Below are 23,706 nucleotides of genomic sequence, written 5' to 3'. Positions count from 1 at the left end.
CTCTTGAGCTCAGGTGGTCTTCCTACCTCAGCCTCCCAAGTAGCTGGGACTACAGGCACACACCACTGTGCCCAGCTTGTCACTGCCATTTTAAATTTTGACATGTTTGTCCCATTGCTGTATTGCCATGTGAAAAATTTTGCCAACAGCCAGGAGACCTCTGTTCCCTTTGTAAAGTTGAATCTTTCTTCCTTGTAATGACTTAATAGTGATTTCTATCAGGTGGAGAAGAAATCTTAAAACCCTAAATACTGTTTTGGGCTCTCTGGTAGGTTTTAGGGGGGGAGTTCCCTGGGAGGTAAATGGGAATGCCGTCCAGCTTTGGCAAATTCTTTTTTTTTTTTTTTTTTAATTTTAATTTTAATTTTTATTTTTTTTGAGACGGAGTCTCGCTCTGTAGCCCAGGCTAGAGTGCAGTGGCCGGATCTCAGCTCACTGCAAGCTCCGCCTCCCGGGTTCACGCCATTCTCCGGCCTCAGCCTCCCGAGTAGCTGGGACTACAGGCGCCCGCCACCTCGCCCGGTTAGTTTTTTGTATTTCTTAGTAGAGACGGGGTTTCACCGTGTTAGCCAGGATGGTCTCGATCTCCTGACCTCGTGATCCACCCGTCTCGGCCTCCCAAAGTGCTGGGATTATAGGCTTGAGCCACCGCGCCCGGCCTCTTTTTTTTTTTTTTTTTTTTGAGACGGAGTCTCGCTCTGTCGCCCAGACTGGAGTGCAGTGGCGCGATCTCGGCTCACTGCAAGCTCCGCCTCCCGGGTTCACGCCATTCTCCTGCCTCAGCCTCCGGAGTAGCTGGGACTACAGGCGCCCGCCACCACGCCCGGCTAATTTCTTTTTGTATTTTTAATAGAGACGGGGTTTCACCGTGTTAGCCAGGATGGTCTCGATCTCCTGACCTCGTGATCCGCCCGCCTCGGCCTCCCAAAGTGCTGGGATTACAGGCTTGAGCCACCGCGCCCGGCCGCTTTGGCAAATTCTTAATGAAACTAATGAGTTTAATAGACTGACCTTATTACTCCTATTAATTTATGACCTCATTGCAAAATTATCTGCTCGTTGTTTGCTAAATTCTTTATCAGTCTTGAGAAGCTAAGTCTCCTCTTTAGTTCCTGCTGCAGCCGTGACAGTTGTCTCCCTTTCATGTGAAAAGAGTAGCCTCAAAGGCCCCTGAGTAAGAATGAGTAGTGGCTGTGGCAGTCTGTGGACATCAGGAATAATCTAGGGATCTTTGGCCTAAAACATGTCAAGATAAGACGTGGCCTCCTATACCACGTGAATAAAATAAAAAAATAAGACTTATTTGCTTATCTAGCACACTTCTTGATCTCACAAGAAATTGCCTAGTAGGGTGATATTTTACTCACATTAACCTCACTCTTAGAACCTGGAAAGGACAGTGTACATTAGGTAACACCTTGGGAGGAAGAGTAGGAGGAAAAAATCTTTGTGCCAAAGTCTGGTACTGGAATTTTACACCAGAGTCACCACTGATTTGCTTCGTGAGCCTTCCACTCAAATTTGGTTCTCGCTGTCATTTTTGCCCAGAGATATGCTGAAGACAGAAGGAAACAAAAGATCTCCATTTGAGATCTTAGGGTGGCAGGAACCCTGCGTGCCCAGGAATGTTATTTGCACTATTTCCGTGCTCATAGTTGGGGCATCAGGCAAGTCTAACAGCCTGGCAACTCTCTAGAGCTGGAGCAAGGCCACACTCTCCTTTGAGGAGGATACCAGGTTTTCAGACTTTTTCATAGGTAGACCTATGAATGTCCAGATTGCTGGTGAAAGGAATAGCAACTGATTTAGCATTGTAGCTTGTGATTAGTCAGGGCCCTGGATCCCTGGGTTGCCCAAAAGGAACTTCAGGGCCGTGCTTAGGGAGCTGCCCACATTCCTGGTACCACCTCTTTCTGTATTAAGCAGTACAGGTTGAAGGCATGAAAGCAATTGGTGGAGAGAATCTACACCTTTGGAAGTGCAGTTCTTTAGCATGTGGGCACTCTGTTGCAGAGTGCATCTCTCTCCTCTGCGTGGGAGAATAGACGAGAGGCCCTAGAACAGTTTTGAGCCATTTAGAAGGCCTCTCCCCTCAGATTTGCTGCTCTTGGAAGATTTCTCTGGAAAGGAACCAACCTCTTCCCAAGGCTTGGAATGGTAATGTATTTATTTATAGCTTTCTTTTACCCTAAATTTTTTTCTTTTTTTTTTTTTTGAGACAGAGTTTAGCTCTTGTTGCTCAGACTGGAGTGCAATGGCTCGGTCTCTGCTTACCACAATCTCCACCTCCTGTGTTCAAGTGAATCTCCTACCTCAGCCTCCCGAGTAGCTGGGATTACAGGCATGTGCCACCATGCCTGGCTAATTTTATATTTTAAGTAGAGATGGGGTTTCTCCGTTTTGGTCAGGCTGGTCTTGAACTCCTGACCTCAGGTTACCCGCCCTCCTCGACCTCCCAAAGTGTTGGGATTACAGGTGTGAGCCACCGTGCCTGGCCCCTAATTTTCAAACTAATACATTCTTGTGTCTCACAAATGCAGCAAATGCAGGAAAATGCAAAACAAAAGAAATATGAGTTCACCTCTCGGTTTCCATGGTTACTCATTCTTAATGGTCTGGGTTTTCTGAGTGGCACACTCTGGCACTCTGTGGCGTTTGCCAGATTGGTTCATGTAAGCAAGTCAACTCGATTAAGAGAATTAGACAGCCACCTTAAAGGGAAGGGCAGAATTTTGTGCCTCTCTTACAGGGACATTCTCAACCAAAATTTCTCCTTGCTAACTTATTAGGAGCCAGAATTTTGGTTTTAAGTTTATTATTTCACACATGTTCACCTATCCTTTCTTTTGTAAAATGTTATATCCTTGAAAATGCATGTTTATCTTACCTATTAGATTTTTAAGCTCTCTGAGGATTGTTACTTTTGCACAGTACCCCATTATATGTAGCACGATCTTTTATAGAATAGGTGCTGAACCAGTATAGTAGTCTGATCTTTTAAACAGTATCAGTGTTCTGAACTATGACAGATGTCCTAATTCCCTACTGGTGGAGAAGCTAAATCATAACCCCAGGAGGGCTCCATTCTCTGTTAAGATATAGAGATCCCATTCTCATCCTTAAACTTTTGAGACCTGAACAGCTTGCACTATTTGTAAGAGAAAATGTCTTAAGGAGTCATATACTCGGCCGGGCGCGGTGGCTCAAGCCTGTAATCCCAGCACTTTGGGAGGCCGAGACGGGCGGATCACGAGGTCAGGAGATCGAGACCATCCTGGCTAACACGGTGAAACCCCGTCTCTACTAAAAAATACAAAAAACTAGCCGGGCGCGGTGGCGGGCGCCTGTAGTCCCAGCTACTCCGGAGGCTGAGGCAGGAGAATGGCGTGAACCCGGGAGGCGGAGCTTGCAGTGAGCTGAGATCCGGCCACTGCACTCCAGCCTGGGCGGCAGAGTGAGACTCCGTCTCAAAAAAAAAAAAAAAAGGAGTCATATACTCTGTAGGTCCTTAGGAAAGTGACACTTGGCTGACGCATCTTTACATTTACTATGGTAATAATTTAATTAATTTCTATTAAATGGAAAACCTCAGTCCAGGTGTTGGGTACAGACTGTGACACAGTTCCTGCCCTCCAGGAGTGACCCTGTCCAGTGGGGACAGCAGGTGGCAAACAATAACTGGCTCTAACGCAATGTGATGAGTGCTGTGCCAGTGGCACTGGTACTACTGGATGGAGCACAGTGGAGGGGATAATCATTAGGCCTAGAGTGCTGGGAAAAGCTTTGTTCTTCTTGAATGTCAACCCTTAACAGGTTTTGGTTCTGGTAGGGAAATGGATGGATCAGTGAAGATTGGCTTCAGAATTATAATGTATTCTTCAAGTTAGAAATACCTGAATAGTGACCATCTTGGGTCCGTTAAAAAATGTTTTACACACTGCCTTCTGTGACTTTCCCTCACTACTTCTCACAAGTAGCCAAGTTTTGAATCAACACCCTTTCTGAGTGGTGTCCCTTTTTCAAAGGAATTATGCCACATTGCTAAGTTGGTATTTTCATGTTTATTTTAAATTTTAATAGATAATATGTTCACATGGTTTGTAAGTCAAAAAATATAAAAAGACAGCCAGTGTAAACTTTCGTGGTATAAAAATGTAAGTCACTTTCGCTTTCACTAGTTCCAAGTAATTGTTTGGGTATTCTGTCTCCAAGTACTAAACCCTGAATGTGTGAATAATCACTTTTATTGGTCTTCTTGTATATCGTTCCTTCCAAAAGTTCTTTTTGCAATTATAAGAAATAAAAATGTTAGCCTTATGATGGAATTGTTGAAAATGGAATCAGGCATCAATGTTTGGATACTGATGTTCAAATAATAACCACCAGCAGCAGAAATAACAATCATATCTTCAGTAAATACACTTTATATTTGACAATGTACTTCTTTTTTTTTTTTTTTTGAGATGGAGTCTCACTGTTTTTGCCCAGACTGGAGTACAGTGGCACAATTTCGGCTCACTGCAACCTCTGCCTCTTGGGTTCAAGCAATTCTCCTGCCTCAGCCTCCCAAGTAGCTTGGATTATAGGCACGCACTACCACACCCGGCTAATTTTTGTATTTTCAGTAGAGATAGGGTTTCACCATGTTAACCAGGCTGATCTTGAACTCTTGACCTCATGTGATCCACCCACCTCAGCCTCCTGGAGTGCTGGGATTATGCGTGAGCCACCATGCCTAGCCAACAACGTATTTTCAAATACATTATTTCATTTAATCTTTAAACAATCCTGTGAAGCAGGTATTACCATCCCAGTTTTGTAGTGGAGGAAATTGAAAGGGTAGGGAATGAAAACTGTTATTTTTGAGCCCCCATTTTGTCAAGTCCATTAGGAACTTTCAGTAGTGACTTGCCCAAGATTACCTGGCTAGTAAGAGGTAGAGAATAGATTTGACCTTAGGTCATTTAATGAACTTTATATGTGCTTTGTGTATACTGAACAGTAGTTGAATAAATGAAACTTGGACTTCTGGAGGCTATTTTGTGCCATAAACCTACCTAAACATTTTCCTTTTTCTTTTTCAGCATCTACTACAAGCCTTAGTGGGTCTGATAGTGAGACCGAGGGGAAACAACACAGCTCTGACTCTTTCGATGATGCATTCAAAGCAGACTCCCTTGTGGAGGGAACTTCTTCTCGCTATTCCATGTATAATAGCGTCTCCCAGAAGCTTATGGTATGTCAGCACTTGGGTTGGGTTTCTCAAGCCCCACCAGCAGAGTGAAAGAAGGGCAGTTTGTATTGGTATGAAAAGAAGAAAAATTTGGCCATAGGTTTTTCCTTTGCTTATCAGCTACTGAAATTTGGCAGAATGTGACCCACTTCTTGATAGAAGTATCTATCATGTTTGTATCATCTATGGGCAGCGACTGCTTAGGCCTGTTTCTGCTGTCCTGTCTGGACTGGATCACCTTTTCATATCCATAGTAATGAATTCTTATTATTAGCATGTGAATATACTTCCCTAAACATGGATATTTGTCAGTGGATAAAGAAGCTTCATGCTGTGAATTTTTGCTCTAGTGAGTGGTGTCAAAAGAAATGACTAAAATCCTGTTTACTCCCAGATGCCTAAAATAAATGGGAGTATTCCATTTATTCTTTTTCTGAAAGAAGGCCCAATTATTTTTCCCAACTTTCATACCTAATTGATATATCACAAGGAGAATGTGACTAGGAAGACCTGCTCATATTCCTTAGTGTATGTGCAAATGTTAGAGAAATCCAAGTTTACCTTCTGTCTAGCTTTAGAAATATTATAATTGGGCCAGGCGCAGTGGCTCACATCTATAATCCCAGCACTTTTGGAGGCTGAGGCAGACGGATCAACTTGAGGTCAGGAGTTCGAGACCAGCCAGGCCAACAGGTGAAACCCCGTCTCTACTAAAAATACAGAAAAATTAGCCAGGCATGGTGGCAGGTGCCTGTAATCCCAGCTCCTCAGGAGGCTGAGTCAGGAGAATCGCTTGAACCCGAGAGGTGGAGGTTGCAGTGAGCTGACATCGCGCCACTGCAGTCCAGCCTGATTAACAAAGTGAGACTCCGTCTCAAAAAAAAAAAAGAAAGAAAGAAATATTATAGTTGACCCCTCCATTTTCTCTTAGATTCATTTAAGAATGAGAATTGTCACTGCTAAAGCCATAGGTCAGGATTCTAGTTTGCAGGGCACAAGATTTGGGGAAGTTAAAGATGGAAAGGCTTGTGACTCAGTTAGCTTGTTTGACCTGAGAGAAATATTTGTGGCTACCATAGGAATTCCATTCAGCTCTTTAGCTGGTAATGCCGCTTTCAGAGGGAATACAGACCCTCCAGGGAAATTTAGATCTTCTTAGGATTGGAGTTTTTTTTATTAGGCAGGAGTCTGTGGGGTTTGGGATTCAAGTCTCTAATCTTTGGGTATATACCTGTGCCCAGTAACTCTAAAGTTTAGTAAGAACTTACAGATAGTTGTGGCATTTAAAAAACTGTTTCTGTCCCAGGGTATTATAGCACTTCCCATACCTCACTTTTATATGAGGCAAGTTTTTAATCTCTTGCAAAGCCAGTTATCCTTGCCTAGTAAGGCGGTTTGACTGGATAAGGGTAAGGTACAAGTTACTTGAAGCGGTTCCATTTTAAATTATGTTCTCTTTATCACCTCTACTCTAGATCTATTTCTCACTTAATCAGACAAATTAACAGATGTCCAATAAGATTCATTAACTACTCTGGGTGCTTTTAATTACGGCTATGAGGTCCCATCTCATTTATCCAGTTTCTGGTTGCCGTAGACTTTAACCTCCAAAACAGCCAGCCACTGGGCCCACAGTTATACTGTAGTTATTTATTTATGCTTCTTTTCTTCATTAGGCTAAGACAAACTTTAGACCTTACTCGTCTTTATTTCTTAGGATTTAGCACACTGTCTGGCATGTGATGGGGTTAAATAAATGTCTGTTGGGGCTGGGCACAGTGGCTCACTCCGGTAATCCCAGCACTGTGGGAGGCCGAGGCGGGCGGTTCACGAGGTCAGGAGATGGAGACCATCCTGGCTAACACAGTGAAACCCCGTCTCTACTGAAAATACAAAAAAACTAGTCGGGCGTGGTTGCGGGCGCCTGTAGTCCCAACTACTCAGGAGGTTGAGGCAGGAGGATGGCATGAACCCAGGAGGTGGAGCTTGCAGTGAGCCGAGATCGCGCCACTGCATTCTAGCCTAGGGGACAGAGTGAGACTCCATCTCAAAAAAAAAAAAAAAAAAAAAAAAAAAAAAAAAAAAAATGTCTGTTGAACTTAATTAATTGTGCTCCATTACTTTTTCAGGCCAAGATGGGCTTCAGGGAAGGTGAAGGATTGGGTAAATACAGCCAGGGTCGGAAGGACATCGTTGAGGCTTCCAGTCAGAAAGGTCGAAGAGGCTTGGGTCTGACACTCCGGGGCTTTGACCAGGAGCTGAACGTGGACTGGCGAGATGAGCCAGAGGTAAGTGTTAAAGGGAGGAGGAGATGGAAAAGCCACTGGTGTTTTTGGATGCATGACTTTAAGAAGCCATATAAACAAGCTAGAAATCTCCAGAGGCAGTACGAGCAAAGTGGAATTAGTCTTTTACATGGAAAGTACTGGGGATATCCAGAATGGAAAACAGAAGGCTGGGGGAGATATGGTGGGATGTGGATTTCCTGTTGCATCATAGGACTGTCTAAGACCAATGGGTAGAAGATGCTTGAAAAGCAGAGTTTGGCTCCATAAAAACTTTAATAAATAGTTACAGCTCTCCACTAGTGGACTAGGATACCTTGTGAGGCAGTGTGTTCTCTCTGCTGAAAGTGTTCAAGCAGGCCGAGGCAGCACCCACTCTCTCACTGTGTGAGTGACTGGAGTAGGTGCCTTCTAGGAAGATCCTTGTACCTCCACAGGTTTATGCCATCCAGGTTCCAAATGGGTGCTTTTTTTAATGCCACATTGCTTTTCTACTGTGGGTGTAGTCTGCTTACTTGGGTACCAGTTTGTTTTCACCCTGAAGATCCAAAGAAACTCTCATTATCCCTTTTCATGGCACAGATAATGTGAGATTTTATTTTATTCATTTATTTATGTCCTGTCTTACTCCACAAAGGATCTGTAGTGGGTACAGTAAAAACACCTAAAAATAACATTGAGATATTACCATTATAGAGTTGAAACTAGAGAAAATGGAACTCAAACATCTAGCTTTCTGCATAGTTGCTGTAGTTCAGCTTCAAATGTGGCTCTGAACTCTGGAAAATTGATATTTTATTTGTCTTCCTAATGTTCCAGTTCAGGAAAGAAGTCACGTGAATCTGCACGTGATAAAAGCCTAATAAGTCTTCTGAGTAAGATTCTGACGAGTGAGGAGCTCTTGGGTTCTGGGGCCAGTCTTGCTGTTGCCTTGTAGTTGTGGGCATTGAGACCAGTAGACTGGCAATGCGGAATAGGGTAGATACCTGCTGCTGGTTGCTGATTGTGGGCTTTCATCTCAGAATTACCTGGTGGTTTCTATGTCTTCATTCATGTTAAAACAAGAATCCACATCCTTTCAGTGGGGCAGATGTTGAACTAACATTGCTAAACTCAAAATCTGAGATCACCTTATAGGCTGGGCGTGGTGGCTTACGCCTGTAATCCCAGCACTTTGGGAGGCCGAGGCGGGTGGATCACCTGAGGTCAGGAGTTCAAGACCAGCCTGACCAACATGATGAAACCCTGTCTCTGCTAAAAATACAAAAACTAGCTGGGTGTGGTGACTCACACCTATAATCCCACCTACTCGGGAGGCTAAAGCAGGAGAACCATTTGAACCTGGGAAGCAGAGGTTGCAGTGAGCAGAGATTGCACCACTGCACTCTAGCCTTCCAGCCTGGGCAACAGAGCGAGATTTTGTCTCCAAAAAAAAAAAAAAAAGCCCCAAAGTAAGTAAAAGTTTGTAAGTAAAAGTAAAAGTTAGGTCAAGTGGGGCTGAGTATGGTGGCTCACGCCTGTAATCCCAGCACTTTGGGAGGCCGAGGCGGGCGGATCTCAAGGTCAGGAGATCGAGACCATCCTGGGTAACACAGTGAAACCCCGTCTCTACTAAAAATACAAAAAATTAGCTGGGCATGGTGGCAGGCACCTGTAGTCCCAGCTACTCCGGAGGCTGAGGCAGGAGAATGGCGTGAACCCAGGAGGCGGAGCTTGCAGTGAGCCAAGATTGCGCCACTGCACTACAGCCTGGGCGACAGAGCGAGATTCCGTCTGGAAAAAAAAAAAAAAGAGAGATAAGTGTCAGTTGGCAGCCACTTCTTTACAGCAGGTGAGTCTGGGTGTCCAGGGGTGGATATCCAATCCTGGAGTTACCACAGGATACGTGCTTAGTGGCTACTGCAGCCTAGGAATGTAGAGGACAGGGTATGACCCTCTGGACAAAGTCCACTCTGTAGGTAGTTATAATAGTCAGACTTCCATTGGGACATTGATTGAGTCTGCTTTTTCTTTCCAAGTTTATATGAGCTTCTTGTTCTCTAGAGTTTATAATTTATAACCAACTCTGTCACCTTTATGCTTAAATGTGATAGATTTGACCAGGAGAAGAAGCCATGATTCACTGCCAGATTCATGGACAAAAGGCTTCAGTAATTTTTCTTTTCAACTTTTTCTCTGTTGATGCTGGTTGGCTTGCCCTCAAGACCTTGCTTTGTGATACCATTTTATGCCTTTCAGAGCATGTAATATTACTTTTAATCACATTGCTTCAATTTGCAATGGTGAATCTCTTCTCCACACTTGCTTGGGAGCCAATATGTGAAGCTGCCATGCAGGTTAGCCATCTGTTTAGGTTTTATATTTCATGTTTCTCTATCCTGGTGGCACTTAGCGCTGCCTGCGCAGTAGAATCATCTGGGGACTTCTGAAAACTTATCCCCAGGCCTCACCTCAGACCAGCAGAATCTTATACTCTGGAGGTGGGTCTCAGGCATCAGTACTTTTTTTTAGTTTTTATTTTATTTGAGACAAGGTCTTGGACTGTTGCCCAGGCTGGAATGCAGTGGCATAAACACAGTTAACTGCAACTTCGAAATCCTGGGCCCGGGATATCCTCCCACCTCAGCCTTCTGAGTATCTGCAACTACAGGCCTGTGCCACCATGCCTGGCTAATTTTTTGGACTTTTTTTGGTAGAGACAGGGTCTTGCTGTGTTGCCCAGACTGGTCTTAAACTCCTGGCCTCAAGCAGTCCTACCTTGGCCTCCCAAAGCATTGGAATTACAGGCATGAGCTACTGTGCCCAGCCCCAGGCATCAGTACTATTTATTTTATTTTATTTTATTTATTTTATTTTATTATTTTATTTTGTTTTATTATGTTATGTTATGTTACGTTATGTTATGTTATGTTATGTTATGTTATGTTATGTTATGTTATGTTATTTTCAAGATGGAGTCTCGTTCTGTCATCCAGGCTGGAGTGCAGTGGTGCGATCTCGGCTCACTGCAACCTCCACCTTCTGGATTCAAGGGATTCTCCCACCTCAGCCTCCCAAGTAGCTGGGATTACAGATGTGCATCAGCACGCCCGGCTGATTTTTGTATTTTTAGTAGACACACGGTTTCACTGTGTTGGCCAGGCTCGTCTTGAACTCCTGACCTCAAGTGATCTGCCCACCTCAGCCTCCCAAAGTGCTGGGATTACAGGCATGAGCCACCCCACCCAGCTGCATCAGCACTCTTTAGAAGCACTGCAGATGATCCTAATGCACAGTTTTGGCCTGATAGGAAAGTAATTGAAAAATTAAGAGGAAGCAGCCATTAGAGATGTCAGTTTTTGTTCTGTCTTAGAATGAATGGGCTAGGAATCCTATTTACCAGTTTCTGGATTGTTTTGTGAATAACACTTTGAAAGGAATCAGGAGATGAGACTCATTGTCATTAAGTCTGATATACTTATCTTGTCATAGACCTACATCATACGTGATAACTGCCTGTTTACTTCTCTGTGTCTTCACTGCTCTGATTGCAAACCCCTTTTGCCAAGTACCATGTCCTATTTAACTCTGCATTCTGAGTGCTTAACACATAGTAGGTATTCATTAAATAATGATGGAACAAATGAAAGAAACCTTAGGTTTGAGAAGTTTCTAAGGATTCTAAGCAGAATTGGAGCTGGCCTTTAGAAGTTAAACTTTAGAATTGTGGCTCTCACTTCTCATGTCTGACCACTGCATTTGGCTTCAGCAACCTGCACCCTTTTCGGTCTGTCTCAGTCCCTTTTGATTGTTTTGGGTAAGTCTTGATGAGTTGGGGTTTAGCTTTGAGGGTCTGTCATACTTGTCTTACTAGCCTCTCTTTTGTTTGTAGCCCAGTGCCTGTGAGCAGGTGTCATGGTTTCCAGAATGTACCACTGAAATTCCTGACACTCAGGAAATGAGCGATTGGATGGTCGTGGGAAAGGTAGGCTTTCAGGAAAATGTACCCTGACTTCTTGGCACCCTCTTGACTTCAATTGCTCGAGTCTGGTATGTACATATACTTGCAGTTTAAGAAAAATGTGAATCTGACCATTCACGTTGGTAGGAATAAAGCTGTGTCAGGAGGGAGTGTCATGAGCTTTACAAGTATGCCCCTTGGAGATATGGCAGGGCTTTTTCTTTTCTCCGAGTCATTTAAATTATAAGGCAGACAAAATGTATAATCTCTGTCTTCTTCATGGATGCCTTTTGAAGTGGCTTATCATACATATCTGTGTATATTCTGATCACTGCTAGATGAAAGGACATTGTCCTCAGAAAGTAATGATGGAATTGTTACAGAGGGAATTTGTTTAATCTTCTTCTGGAAAATTGTGAGAATAAAGTAGATGGCCACCAAATCAATAGGTCTAGAGGGCAGTTCTCAAAGTATATGTGCTCCCGGGGATCTCTAAGACCCTTTCAGGGAGTTCACAAGGGCAAAACTGTTTTCATAATGATATTGAAAAGTTATTTGCACTTTTCATCCTCATTCTCTTGCAAGTGTCCAGTGGAATTTTCCAGAGGCTGTGATGTGATATTATAACAGATTGAATGAAAAAGCAGAGAGGAAGCTCTGTCCTTCTATTAAGCCAGATGCTGAAGAAATTTGCAAAAATGGAAAACAGTACCACTGTCCTCACTAATTTTTTTCTTTTTTGAAATATGATTATTTTTCTGAAAATATATTTCTGTAAAGTATTTATGTTAACATTAGTCTTTTAAACTGAATTTAAAAATATTTTTAAAATCTCAGTTTTAATTTCAAATATAATTATTTGAATTCTAGATAATAGATTATCTATCTATTATCTATCCCGCATAAACAAAAATTCTTTAGGATCCTCAATAATTTTTAAGAGTGTAAAACCTGAGACCAAAGAGATTGAGTTTCACTGGTTTAGAAGTGGCTTCACTCATGTGGGGGTTGCACTTGATATCCCCGTGAGACCCCTTAACGTCCCTGTTTTCTGAAATGCTACCAGGTCAGTGCCTAGTATCATGCATTTGTACTCATCACAGAGTGAGAGGCTTCCTGGTGGAAGGGCAAGCTTTTGTCATTTGAGGCATTCCCCATCCTTCTGCCTCGGTGCTCCTGAGTTAGACAGCTTGAATATCTCCTTCCTGTTTGATGTTCCCAGCCTCAGCATTCATGAGTCTTGTGTCCATATAGTGCTCTACTCAGAGCTCCCGGGGTGGGGGTGAGGGGGTGCTTCATCTCACAGCCATCTGGAGAATAGCCAGAGGGGTTTAGGATTTTCTCTTTCCCACCCTTCAGGGATTGATGTTTCTTCGCAGAGAACCAAGTCCCTTCTTGCTTTACTTACTTAGAACCCTAATTTCTTCCTTCATCCCTGACAGTTGCAGTCATATGTGGTCATTACTTACTGCTTTTTTCTCCCTGTAGAGAAAGATGATTATTGAAGATGAAACAGAGTTTTGTGGGGAAGAGCTGCTTCATAGTGTGTTGCAGTGTAAGGTAAGGTCTTGTGGCTAGAACCAGATATGAAAACCTTGTGGGAGGTGATTTGCTGGACTTTTCCATTTATCCTTTGAGTTGGTTGTGGGAAGGCTAAAGTTAAGATTTTTACTAGAGATCAGATGCATAGCTTGGTTCATATCTGCAAATTGTCCTTTTGTCGGGTGACCGTTCTGCCCTGTGGGTGTTGTGCTGTCCCTGTGGTCAGCAGCCAAGAATGGATCTGCCTAACCTCAGTGGGTCTGTTCATTGTAATCCTGAGAGGGCCTGGTATAGCAAAAGGTTTGGAGTCTTTGTTCAGCATCAGATAGACCGGGATTCAAATCCAAGATCTGCAACTTTCTGCTGTGTGAACTTGGCCCAGTTGCTTTACCTTCTCTGAGTTTGAGTTTCCTCATCTATAAAATGAGGAGAAAATACTCATTTCTTGGGGTTGTTGTGAGAACTAAATGAAATAGTGGGTGTGAAGTACCTGGGTAAATGTTAGCCTCCCCTTGATACTTTTTGGCCTAATTGAGAATCACATTGTCTGTGGGCAGAATGAGTCAGGGAAACTGAGGAGGAAATGGGTTGGTGAAGAAGGCAGGCCTCAGACTAGCCTCACAGATTTTACTTTTTGGCAGGCATAGGGTTGGGAATATCCATAAGGTGACTGGAACTCAGGTAATGTGAGGATTTTTTTATCTAGAGAGGAAATTGGTCAGGGGAGTTTGAGAGAAGGGATCGCTACTGTGTGGTAGATGCCATCAGAAAACGCTGGTCTTGTTTGTTTGTTTCTCCTCTCTCTAAGTGAGCTCTAGTCAGGTAAGCCTTCATACCAGAACTTTGATCCCTTGGAGAGTAGCTGCTGGTATGGGATGGAGAAACAGATTTACTATGAAGATTAGCAATTCCCAGAGGTGGCTCTGTGTGTAGCAGCGGGTGCTGTTTTTTAACCATTTGCCATGTGCCAGGCACCTGCTTACATTGTTTTTGTTTTTGTTTGTTGTTGTTTTTTTTACCAATTTACCGGCAAGGTAGTTGAGCAAGTGATTAAGCAACCTGTCTAGGGTCACACAGTGAGACATTTCAGAGCTGAGATGCCACAGGAACCTTGTTCCTTGGAGGGCTGTGAGTTGGGCACTGCAGGCTCTTAAGATCCCTTTCCTGTCCTGGAGCTCACCTTGAGGTTCTGATTCTCTGGGCAGAGCGTGTTTGATGTCCTGGATGGGGAAGAGATGCGGCGAGCTCGGACTCGGGCCAATCCCTACGAGATGATCCGAGGAGTCTTCTTTCTAAACAGGTTTGCTGACATTTCCCTCCCCTCCCCTGATGCTCCCTGCTCTACCTTTTCAGTTGAGCCTAGTACATCTAGTACTTTTCTGTCTTGCTTTATTGCAGGGCAGCAATGAAGATGGCTAACATGGATTTTGTGTTTGATCGCATGTTCACAAATCCGCGGGACTCTTATGGGGTGAGAACAAGATTCTGCTTTTGAATTCATGGTGCTAAGTGGGTTTAAGCTTCAGTGGCTCAGCCATTGCCATTTGTTCAATGCTAGGAGAGTATTCTGACTGTGTGATGGAGATATTTTGCTTTGAGCTCCTCAGATAGGGTCCCACAGTGCTTCTGTGGTCCCAGGAGTGAAGCAGTTGTCTCCAGGGCTTCAGTCCTGGAATCCAAGCCCCTAACCCTACAGAAGGTAGAGTGAAAGGGTGAATATCGTTTTTATATAGCAAGCTATTTTCCAGATTGAAACTTGGTGACATCACCTGATTTGGGTGCTGTTTCTGGTATGAGAGGGGGGTACTGGGAAATATGGTTTGAGTGTTGGATGAAATGTGGGCATTTCAGTGGGCCTTTTCACTGATCTATTTAAAATCAGTGTTGTATCTGAAAATCTAGCCTGTGTTGTTGGAATGTGGTGAGGAGGGACATAGCATTTATGAAGCAAGAGGGATTACTTAAGTTTACACCTTCTTTGGGCCTCAGCTGCCTCATTCTGAAATGAGCTGTACTAACCTGCCAGAGGGCTGGGGTAGAACCAAAAGGCTCTTAAGAGTTGTCCCAGCACTGAGACTGTAATTTTAGACTGAGCCACTTTCCTTCTCTGCCTCTCTGAACAAGCTTTGCGTGGGATCGTAATTATAAGGCTTTGGCCCTTTTCAAGAAGTGGTAAAGCAAAATGATTTTCTACTCTGCTGCATCTCATTTCTCTGAACGTAGACTCTCCATAGTGATAGAGAAAGAAAAAAAAAGGAAATTTCATTCTAGAATACTCTTCAGGGTTTCAAAGCATTTTTACCTGGTCCTAGAAAGTTACTTTTCTTTGACCGTGACAGGGCCAGGAGCCAGCTATCCCCAAACCTGTTTCTGCTTCACTCACCCTCATTCCACTAGACCCCCTGATTATCCACTGGCTAAAGAAACTTATTTTCCAAGTTCTTTAATGTTTCAGCTCCACCTACCTAACTGCTTCCTACTTGCTGGCAAAACTGGCATGTAGCCCCTCCAGCCATTACTCATTTTTCGCTCCCAGGTCTCCCTCCTCTTTCCCCAGTACCAGCAGGCAGCACAAAAGGGCTCTTGGAATTAGCATCTTGAGAAAATTAGGTTGATATAATGTTGATTTAATTTTCTGAGCTCCAAATGATTTCCTTTAAACCCCTGCCTGGCAGAGGAGCTCTGTCAAGCTGATGGGAAGTCACAGTGTCTTTTTTGGCTTTTGAATATAAATGCCTCCAGCAGCTGGTATCTGGTTATTGCGTTTTGCTGTCATGAAAATGAAGTAGGCATCAGGATCGTACCATTCAGGTCGAGGGTAGAGACGTTAGTTACATAGGAAAAGGCAGCCGTGTTTGTAATGCTTCAGGCAGCTTCTTGACCTGAATTGATTGTTAGTGGCCACGGAGAATTGCCCTTTCAGAAATGTTTCTCTACGTTCCACTATAAAAAAAGTGATTTCTCATGAGCCCCTAGTGTTTTATTCTCTCTTTTCATTTCCGTTTTCCCCTGAAGACCAGAGATACAGCCAAGCCCAACAGGCTTGGTGTGGTTTTCAGGCAAGCAGAGACACTAGAACAGTCCCCAGCAGAAGAGGGAGTGGCTGAAGGCCCAGGCACACACCCACATTTGGTAGGGTCGTAGTGGCTCTTGGATCAGGCAAATTATAGACTAAGAGCAGGAGAATTTGAAGCTTGGAATGTGGAGAGGTTAGGAGGTGATAACAAGTGATAGAGCAGACTCTGAAATTTTTTTTTTTTTTTTTTGAGACGGAGTTTTGCTGTTGTTACCCAGGCTGGAGTGCAATGGCGCGATCTCGGCTCACTGCAACCTCTGCCTCCTGGGCTCAAGGGATTCTCCTGCCTCAGCCTCCCAAGTAGCTGGGATTACAGGCATGCGCCAGCACATCTGGCTAATTTTGTATTTTTAGTGGAGACGGGGTTTCTCCATGTTGGTCAGGCTGGCCTTAAACTCCCGACCTCAGGTGATCCACCTGCCTTGGCCTCCCAAAGTGTTGGGATTACAGGCGTGAACTCCCACGCCCAGCCAACTGTGAAGTTTTTAAGTAGATCTGTGGTGCTGCAGGTTATCGTAAAGGAGAAAGGGGGTGAGGGGCAGAAAATAAAGAAGCTGTAAGCAAGAACTGGAAGAGACAAAGGAAGGAGGGAAATTTAGATCCTTGGAGTATATGGAAGCATATTATAAACTGTTACATTATATCAGGGGTTCATGTGCCTGGGGATGTTGTTGAGACAAGAATACATTATGTGTGAAGCACTGCAGAAGACAACTGAATGTAGACATCATTTGTCTAATTTCCATTGAGTGTACTCGCAGTGCTGCTGTACTCACCACTGGAAAGAGAAAAACATGGAAAGGGACAAGAGTTTTGACTCTGAGGAAGTTGATCTGATTGAGTACAATATCATCTTGCATTGATTTGTTTAATACTTCACAGTTTGTAAAGCTTTTCAATATAGGATACTTTATTTAGTCCTACGACAGCCTGGAGAAATACCTGCATCAGTCCCAATTTATAACTGAGCAAGCTCAAGCTTAATGACTTATATTGTGTGCTTGTCCTTGACTGCACAGGCAGTAAGTAGCAGGGCTGAGAACCCCAGCTGTCCTTCCTGTGAAAAGACTTCCTGGCCATGACCTATAACGACCATACGTCTTGAAATCACAGAACGAGGTCATATTCATGCCCCCTTTTCAGGGGTGAGGTGCTCGCATTGATCATTCTGCATCCATCTCCCAGTCTTCCTTTGGACCAGTGGTTCACTCAGAGGGCACGGCCGGTGGCAAAAAACCTTGTTTTCCCTCTTTGCAGTATGTGTAGGGCTTAAACTTGTGACCCCTGCCTCATTACCACCAGGCTGACTCGAAGATGCTACATAATGTTCTTGGTAAATACCATTAGGTCTTTTTTGTGTGCAAATGAATATAATCCAAAAAGATGAATAATTGATGGCTCAGGAACCAAGAATGCTGGGGTGGCTTAGTAGGGAAGTGGGGAAAGAATGATTAAGACCCAGCATGCCTGGAGTGGGCTTATAACAGGATGATGACATTTATTTTTAGCTAAAGTCACTTTCTCCAGAGACTTTTTCACTATTTTGATAAAGCTAGATAGCTATCATCAGAAGAAAGGCCCCTCTCACCAAGAAGTGATTGGGTTGTAAACGTTAGTATGTCTGTTTCTTTCTTGGGACTGTTTCCCCTAAAGCTTTCTGATCGTTATCTAGCAGCTGCAGAACTTCAGACCAGTACTCAGCCATGCCGAACCTGTAGAGAGGGAAGACTGAGGTCCCTGAGCCTCTTCTGGCTGAGTGTTCATCATGGTCTGAGGCCAACTCTAGTCTTTTGCAGTTACCCACTTGTATAACTCAACCTTTTGTTGTCACCAGTGCAAATGGTTCATCCTCTCTGCTGTAGAGGGTGGGTAGAATTTCACTGTCTAGGGCTCAGGTGTGGGTAAGAGCATACCTAGCATTTGCGTAAAAGAGAAGTATAAATATACAATATGGGCCAGTACTGGGTTCAGCATAAATGTGAGGTTAAGAGATAAAGCTAGGCTGGGCATGGTGACTTACACTTGTAATTCCAACACTGTGAGAGGCTGAAGTGGGAGGATTGCTTGAGTCCAGGAGTTTGAGGCCAGCCTGGGCAATATACCAAGATCCTGTCTCTAAAAAAAAAAAAAAAAAAATGTGCTGATTGTGTGATGTGTGCCTGCGGTTCCGGCTACTCAGGAGGCTGAAGAAAGAGGATTGCCTGAGCTCAGGAGTTCAAGGTTTCAGTGAGCTATTATTGCACCACTGCACTCCAGCATGGGCTGAGTGAGACCGCATTGCCACAAAAATAAAAAACAAAAAAAAAAAAAACAAAAAAAAAAATGCTGGGGAGAGAGAGCGAAAGCTACTCAAGGGGCCACAAATGTAATTATGCCAAAATTCAAGTGATGATTAGTCAGTCCTGAGTTTGCTGGGTGCTCTGACGGTTGCCTGGAAGCTGCTGTTGGTGCACACCAGTATTTCCTTCCCTCTCTGTCTTGTCAGCTTCTGACTGTGCCCTGCCCCAACCCCACACCCAGCACTGGGCAGGAGAAGAAGAAAGGGAGTGCAAAAAAGGAGAAAGATCAAATGCAATGTGGTGTCTTGGATTGGATCCCAAACAGAAAAAGAACATTAGTGAAATCTAAATGAAGTCTGGAGTTTAGTTAATAGTAAGGTACCAATGTTCTTAGTTTTGCCAAACATACCATGGTGTAAGGTGTTAACAAAACTAGAGACTGGCTGAGGGGTACGGGAACTTTGTACTATCTTGGCACCTTTTCTGTAAATCTAAAATAATTCCAAAATAAAAAGTTATTTGGGATTTTTTAAAAGGTGGTTGGGAGAGCCAAGGAGGAAGGGGAGAAGGGAAGACAGAGGCTATGATGGGAAAAGGGAGGTTCCTGTGGCTGGGAGAGGGTGATGTTAGAGCCCCCCAGGCTTTGGTTGGACAGGAAGACGTGAGTCTAGTGGTTAGGCCAACTGGACCCTAATTTAGTTTTGTTGCAGACTGGCTGTGAACAGATTACTTTGTGACTTTGTATCTTGGTGCCTCTTTTTCCTTATCTGTAATGTGGGGCATATTCTGTTCAGTAGGACTCTTGAAAGGCAGTCTATGGTGAGGAAAACACTCTGAGAAATAAAAAATGTACAGTCAGATACCCATAAAGATGTTTTTTTGTTGTTGTTGTTGAGACAGGGTCTCGCTCTGTTGCCCAGGCTCAAGTGCAGTGGCACGATCTCAGCTCACTGCAACCTGTGCCTCCCGGGTTCAAGCAATTCTCGTGCCTCAACCTCCTGAGTAGCTGGGTTTACAGGTGTGCGCCACCACGCCTGGCTAATGTTTTGTATTTTTAGTAGAGACAGGGTTTTACCATGTTGGCCAGGCTGGTCTCAAACCCCTGACCTCAGACTATCCGCCTCTCTGGCCTCCCAAAGTGCTGGGATTACAGGCGTGAGCCACCATGCCCGGCTCCATGAAGATGTTTTTATGAGGAGTCTGAGCTAGGCCTGGTGATGTGATAGGTGTTGTGGGTATTTTGAGAGTGGGTGAGGCAACACTAAAGGGTGTTGATCACCAGAAGATACATTTCCTGGGTGCTGTGGCCCTGGTGGGAGCTCTGGATTGTACTTGTTGAAAGGCTTATTTTACTCTCCCTGCATTCTCCTTCCTGTTCCCTATTGAGCTGTCTTGTTTTCCTTCCTCTCCCGTCCTCCATTTCCCTTTGCAGAAGCCACTGGTGAAGGACCGGGAAGCTGAGCTTCTGTACTTTGCCGACGTCTGTGCAGGCCCAGGTGGCTTCTCAGAGTATGTGCTGTGGAGGAAGAAGTGGCATGCAAAGGGCTTTGGAATGACTTTGAAGGGCCCTAATGACTTCAAGCTGGAGGACTTCTACTCTGCTTCCAGTGAACTCTTCGAACCCTACTATGGTAGGGACACTGAGGAGGGTACTAGGAGATATGAGGGACAGCCCCTGTAGGGGGACTTCAGGTCAGAAGCAGTTGTTATCCACATAACATGTTTTCTTTCCTGTCTCTTACCCTGGGCTTCACAGATCTTGTCAGAATCTTGGTTTCCTCTGGACTATACCTTTTTACCCTGGGCCTGTAGAATACAGGTCAAACACTCCCTCAGCAGATTCTCATCAAGGCTCTATTAATTCCTCCTTTCAGGAGCGCTCTGCTTTTGTGGTGGCAGGAGATAATGAAGCTGCCTGATCTCTGAGAACTGGCAGGGTTATTAACAACTACAAACCCATGCCCATCTCTAGTCCTCTGTGCCAGGTGTGGAATGCACTGGGTTGCAGACAGTTTGGCAACCCACAGCAGTCCCTCTGCTCTATGTTGATTGTAATTTGGCAGCAAATCCTAAGTCCTTTCTAAACAGTCCTTATTAAAAAATTGATGCCTAGATGTTGGTGCCCTAACCACAATTTGGGTCTTGAAGAGAAAGTTCCAAGAGTTGATGACTTTTGGTTGGTCAACCCGTTTGGGACTGTGTTTCATTATAGCAGGGTACTATTCTTCCTCCTGGTCCATCACTGTAAGGGAGCCTTGCAGGATGGGCCCTAGTTCTCGAGACACCGGATGCCTGTGTTATCTGTCCCAGAGCACTCGTGTCCCAGCTCCTGACATGTATAGGGCAGATGAACTCACTATGACTCTTGTATTCTGACAGGTGAGGGTGGGATTGATGGAGATGGAGATATCACCCGCCCAGAGAACATCTCTGCTTTTCGGAATTTTGTCCTGGATAACACAGATCGCAAGGGTGTCCACTTTCTGATGGCTGATGGGGTAGGTTACCTTTTTTCCATAGACTGATGCATTAAGGATTTGTTATTTTAGAGGTTTGAGAACTGTTTGTTTTGTCTGGTTCTTTAGCTGCCCCCAAAGGTGATATTTCACAATTCAGATTGTAGGGGATGCATTTTTATTCTTTCTGTACATTTTTAAAATGATAATTTTGTAGAGACTGATGTTGTGAATACCTTTGCCTGGAGTAGGGTGATCTTGGTGTTGCTCCTGGTGGAGGCTGTCTATACATGGTCACCTGTAAGCCTCTCATAGGCTGACAGATGGCCACCTCACCAAAGACGGCAGCACGGGAATCCATGGGAGGCTCTTATCAGGGCTGGGCTAAAGTGAAAGTTCAAGAGGCCTTGTCTACGGGCAGCTGCTTGAGGCACAGAAGGAAGCCCATTGCAGCTTTGTTCAGCAGAAGCTCTCACCCACTTATCTGACAATGCAGGCATTCCTTTCTGGAGTGAGCCACCACTTACTCTAGAGGAAGGACAGACAATGTGGCAGCTGCTCCAGGGTCATATAGCTAGAGTTGAGAAAAGCCTCTGGGGCTCTTTGGGTGGCCTCTCAAGCAGTAGCTGTGTGGCTACTGAAGGAAGGTGGGCAGGATGTCAGCGTGATATCCAAAGATGCCCAGGCTCACTGAAGCACTGTGCACAGCAGGGAACAACAGATGACAGGCTTGGGGCTGGCTGTGAGGGGGGTGCTGCTCTGGCTGAGCAGATGTGGGAGTCTGATAGCGCTTATGAGGCAGCTGTTGCAGTGCGGCAGCTATAGAGTTGCGAACTCGAGGGCTTTCTGCTTCAGCACTTCAGCAGTGTAGAGGGGTGACCCAGGCTTTTTTTTTTTTTTTTTAAATTGACTCCATAATCAGACATGTATTTTGAGAAGCATCTTTAAGTCTGGAAGACGCTGCTAAACATTTTTTATCCTGAGTCCTTTAGCTATCACTTTTGTAGAACTGAGTCAGAGAGACCTGGCCTGGTTGGGGCCTGTTTAATAGAGGTCAGTGTCCTTTTTATTTTTTTATTTTATTGTGAAAAACACAAATTTGGTCATCTTAATCATTTTAAAGTGTTAACAGCAGTGTTAAGTCTATTCACACTGTTGTAAAACAGATTTTCAGAAGTTTTCATTTTGCAAAACAGAAACTATACCCATTTAACAACACTCTGCCACCCGATGTCCTCTGGCCTCCTTTACTTTTATGTAAGCCTTACTCTCTGTCTCCTGCTGGGATCTCACAAGGAGGGAGACCACTCTAGAAATAGCATCACACATTCTTTCGGTAAATACCCTGGCCAGAGAGTCTGCCAGCTGGAGAGAAGAGGCACTGTGGTCTTAGGACAGAAAAGGGGGTATTGTAAGTAAAACCTGAGTCAACAGAGAAAGATTACTGTGACTAGGAAGGTTAACTTTTCTCCTGTCACCAGAGTGGGAAGCCGAAGCAGAGTTTTCTCACTGCACTCACTCCCTGGTCTTGTTAGGACTCACCAGAGCATTCTGTTTCTTATGTTGTGGTTGACCTCTGACTAGCCAATATTTTGCCTCTGTTCTGCCTTACTCTTCCCTGGATTCCCATGAGTTAAAACACTTTCTAGACCATCTCCTTGGAAAAGTAGGCTTGGTTCCATCCCCTGGGAATGATAGAACAGGAAAGTGGAGCTGGTCCAGTGGTAGGTCTGAGTCCTGTGCTTACTCCATCTAACAAGCCCAGTGACCTTCTAAAATAACTCAACACTGAGCTGCTGCTTCATCAGTCAGATGGTGATCAATGAAAACACTTCAAGAACTCTTGGTGAAGATGAGGTAGTGATGTTATTCTCAGTCCTTCTCCTTTCTCTTTCCAACCCCATTCCTTGTGCTCTCATTTCAGGGTTTCTCGGTGGAGGGGCAGGAGAACCTGCAGGAGATCCTCAGCAAGCAGCTGCTTCTGTGTCAGTTCCTCATGGCGCTGTCCATTGTCCGGACAGGTGACACTTCCTCAGCTGTCTCCTCACCCCAGGACCCACTAGAGGCCCTATTGGACAAGAGCATGTATAAAGGGGTTGGAGGGGAAGTTAAAAAAATCTGCTTGTGTTAGCTGACAGGTAGCTAAATGAGTAATTTAGGGAGAAAGAACCCTCAAAGTCCCCTTCAAAACTGGTTCTCCCCCTTAAATTGTCTCTTTTAACAGACCCAGGTGCTGGTTCCTTGACTTTGTCATATTTACTCCCAAGACTACTTCACCCATCTCTTGGAATAGACCCATTGGCTGCTTTTGGTGTTTTCTCTCTAATTTAGGAGGCCACTTCATCTGTAAAACCTTTGACCTGTTCACACCGTTTAGTGTGGGGCTTGTCTACCTGCTCTACTGCTGCTTTGAACGAGTTTGTCTCTTCAAGCCTATTACCAGCCGTCCTGCCAACTCAGAGAGGTGAAGCCTTTCTCTCTATATTAGCCAGATTAGTTGGCTAAATGTCAGAACAGCAAATCATGGTGCATCTCTCTGGCATGACCTCTTAAGCTACATTTAAAACCTTGACTTTAAAGAAGTGATGAGAGCCAACAGGATTCAGGATTCCTGGATCTTTTGGTCTTGTGATGTGCCAGTTCAGCTTCTGCCTCCTTCTCCCAAGCCTTATTCTCCATGCTTATGTGAGGGACTCTCAGCTTGGTCCAGGAGAAGGTGACCAATAGTAGGGACACTTCGGGGGGCATGGGCTGGGAAGGGGCAAGGAGCTGCTATCCAAAGGCACTACTGGGGTCCCAGTGTGACACTGCCCACACACAAGGTGAGAGAAAACGCAACTAATCAGAATTGCCGGGTGGCTTGTTACAAACACATATTTCTGGGCCTTCTCCTGG

At 44.4% G+C, this 23,706-nt stretch overlaps 1 protein-coding gene across 3 annotated transcripts in view; it reads left to right on the top strand.

Moving 5' to 3' along the window:
- CMTR1 (cap methyltransferase 1) overlaps window positions 1-23,706 on the top strand; it is a 49,347-nt gene that overhangs the window by 6,364 nt on the left and 19,277 nt on the right. For all 3 annotated transcript variants that reach the window (XR_013416119.1, XM_077999092.1, NM_001257787.1), the window contains 10 exon segments: window positions 5,085-5,236; window positions 7,363-7,521; window positions 11,390-11,482; window positions 12,947-13,018; window positions 14,206-14,300; window positions 14,399-14,471; window positions 19,788-19,986; window positions 20,735-20,853; window positions 22,736-22,832; window positions 23,143-23,275. Coding sequence is in view for 2 of the 3 variants with exons in the window: in XM_077999092.1 (XP_077855218.1) it covers window positions 5,085-5,236; window positions 7,363-7,521; window positions 11,390-11,482; window positions 12,947-13,018; window positions 14,206-14,300; window positions 14,399-14,471; window positions 19,788-19,986; window positions 20,735-20,853; window positions 22,736-22,832; window positions 23,143-23,275 (1,192 nt within the window). In the remaining variant the exon portion in view is untranslated.

This window comes from Macaca mulatta, chromosome 4 (assembly GCF_049350105.2).
Source record: "Macaca mulatta isolate MMU2019108-1 chromosome 4, T2T-MMU8v2.0, whole genome shotgun sequence".
NCBI lineage: Eukaryota > Metazoa > Chordata > Mammalia > Primates > Cercopithecidae > Macaca > Macaca mulatta.
The sequence above is the reverse complement of the archived record's forward strand: the minus strand, read 5'-3'. Positions and strand labels throughout refer to the sequence as shown.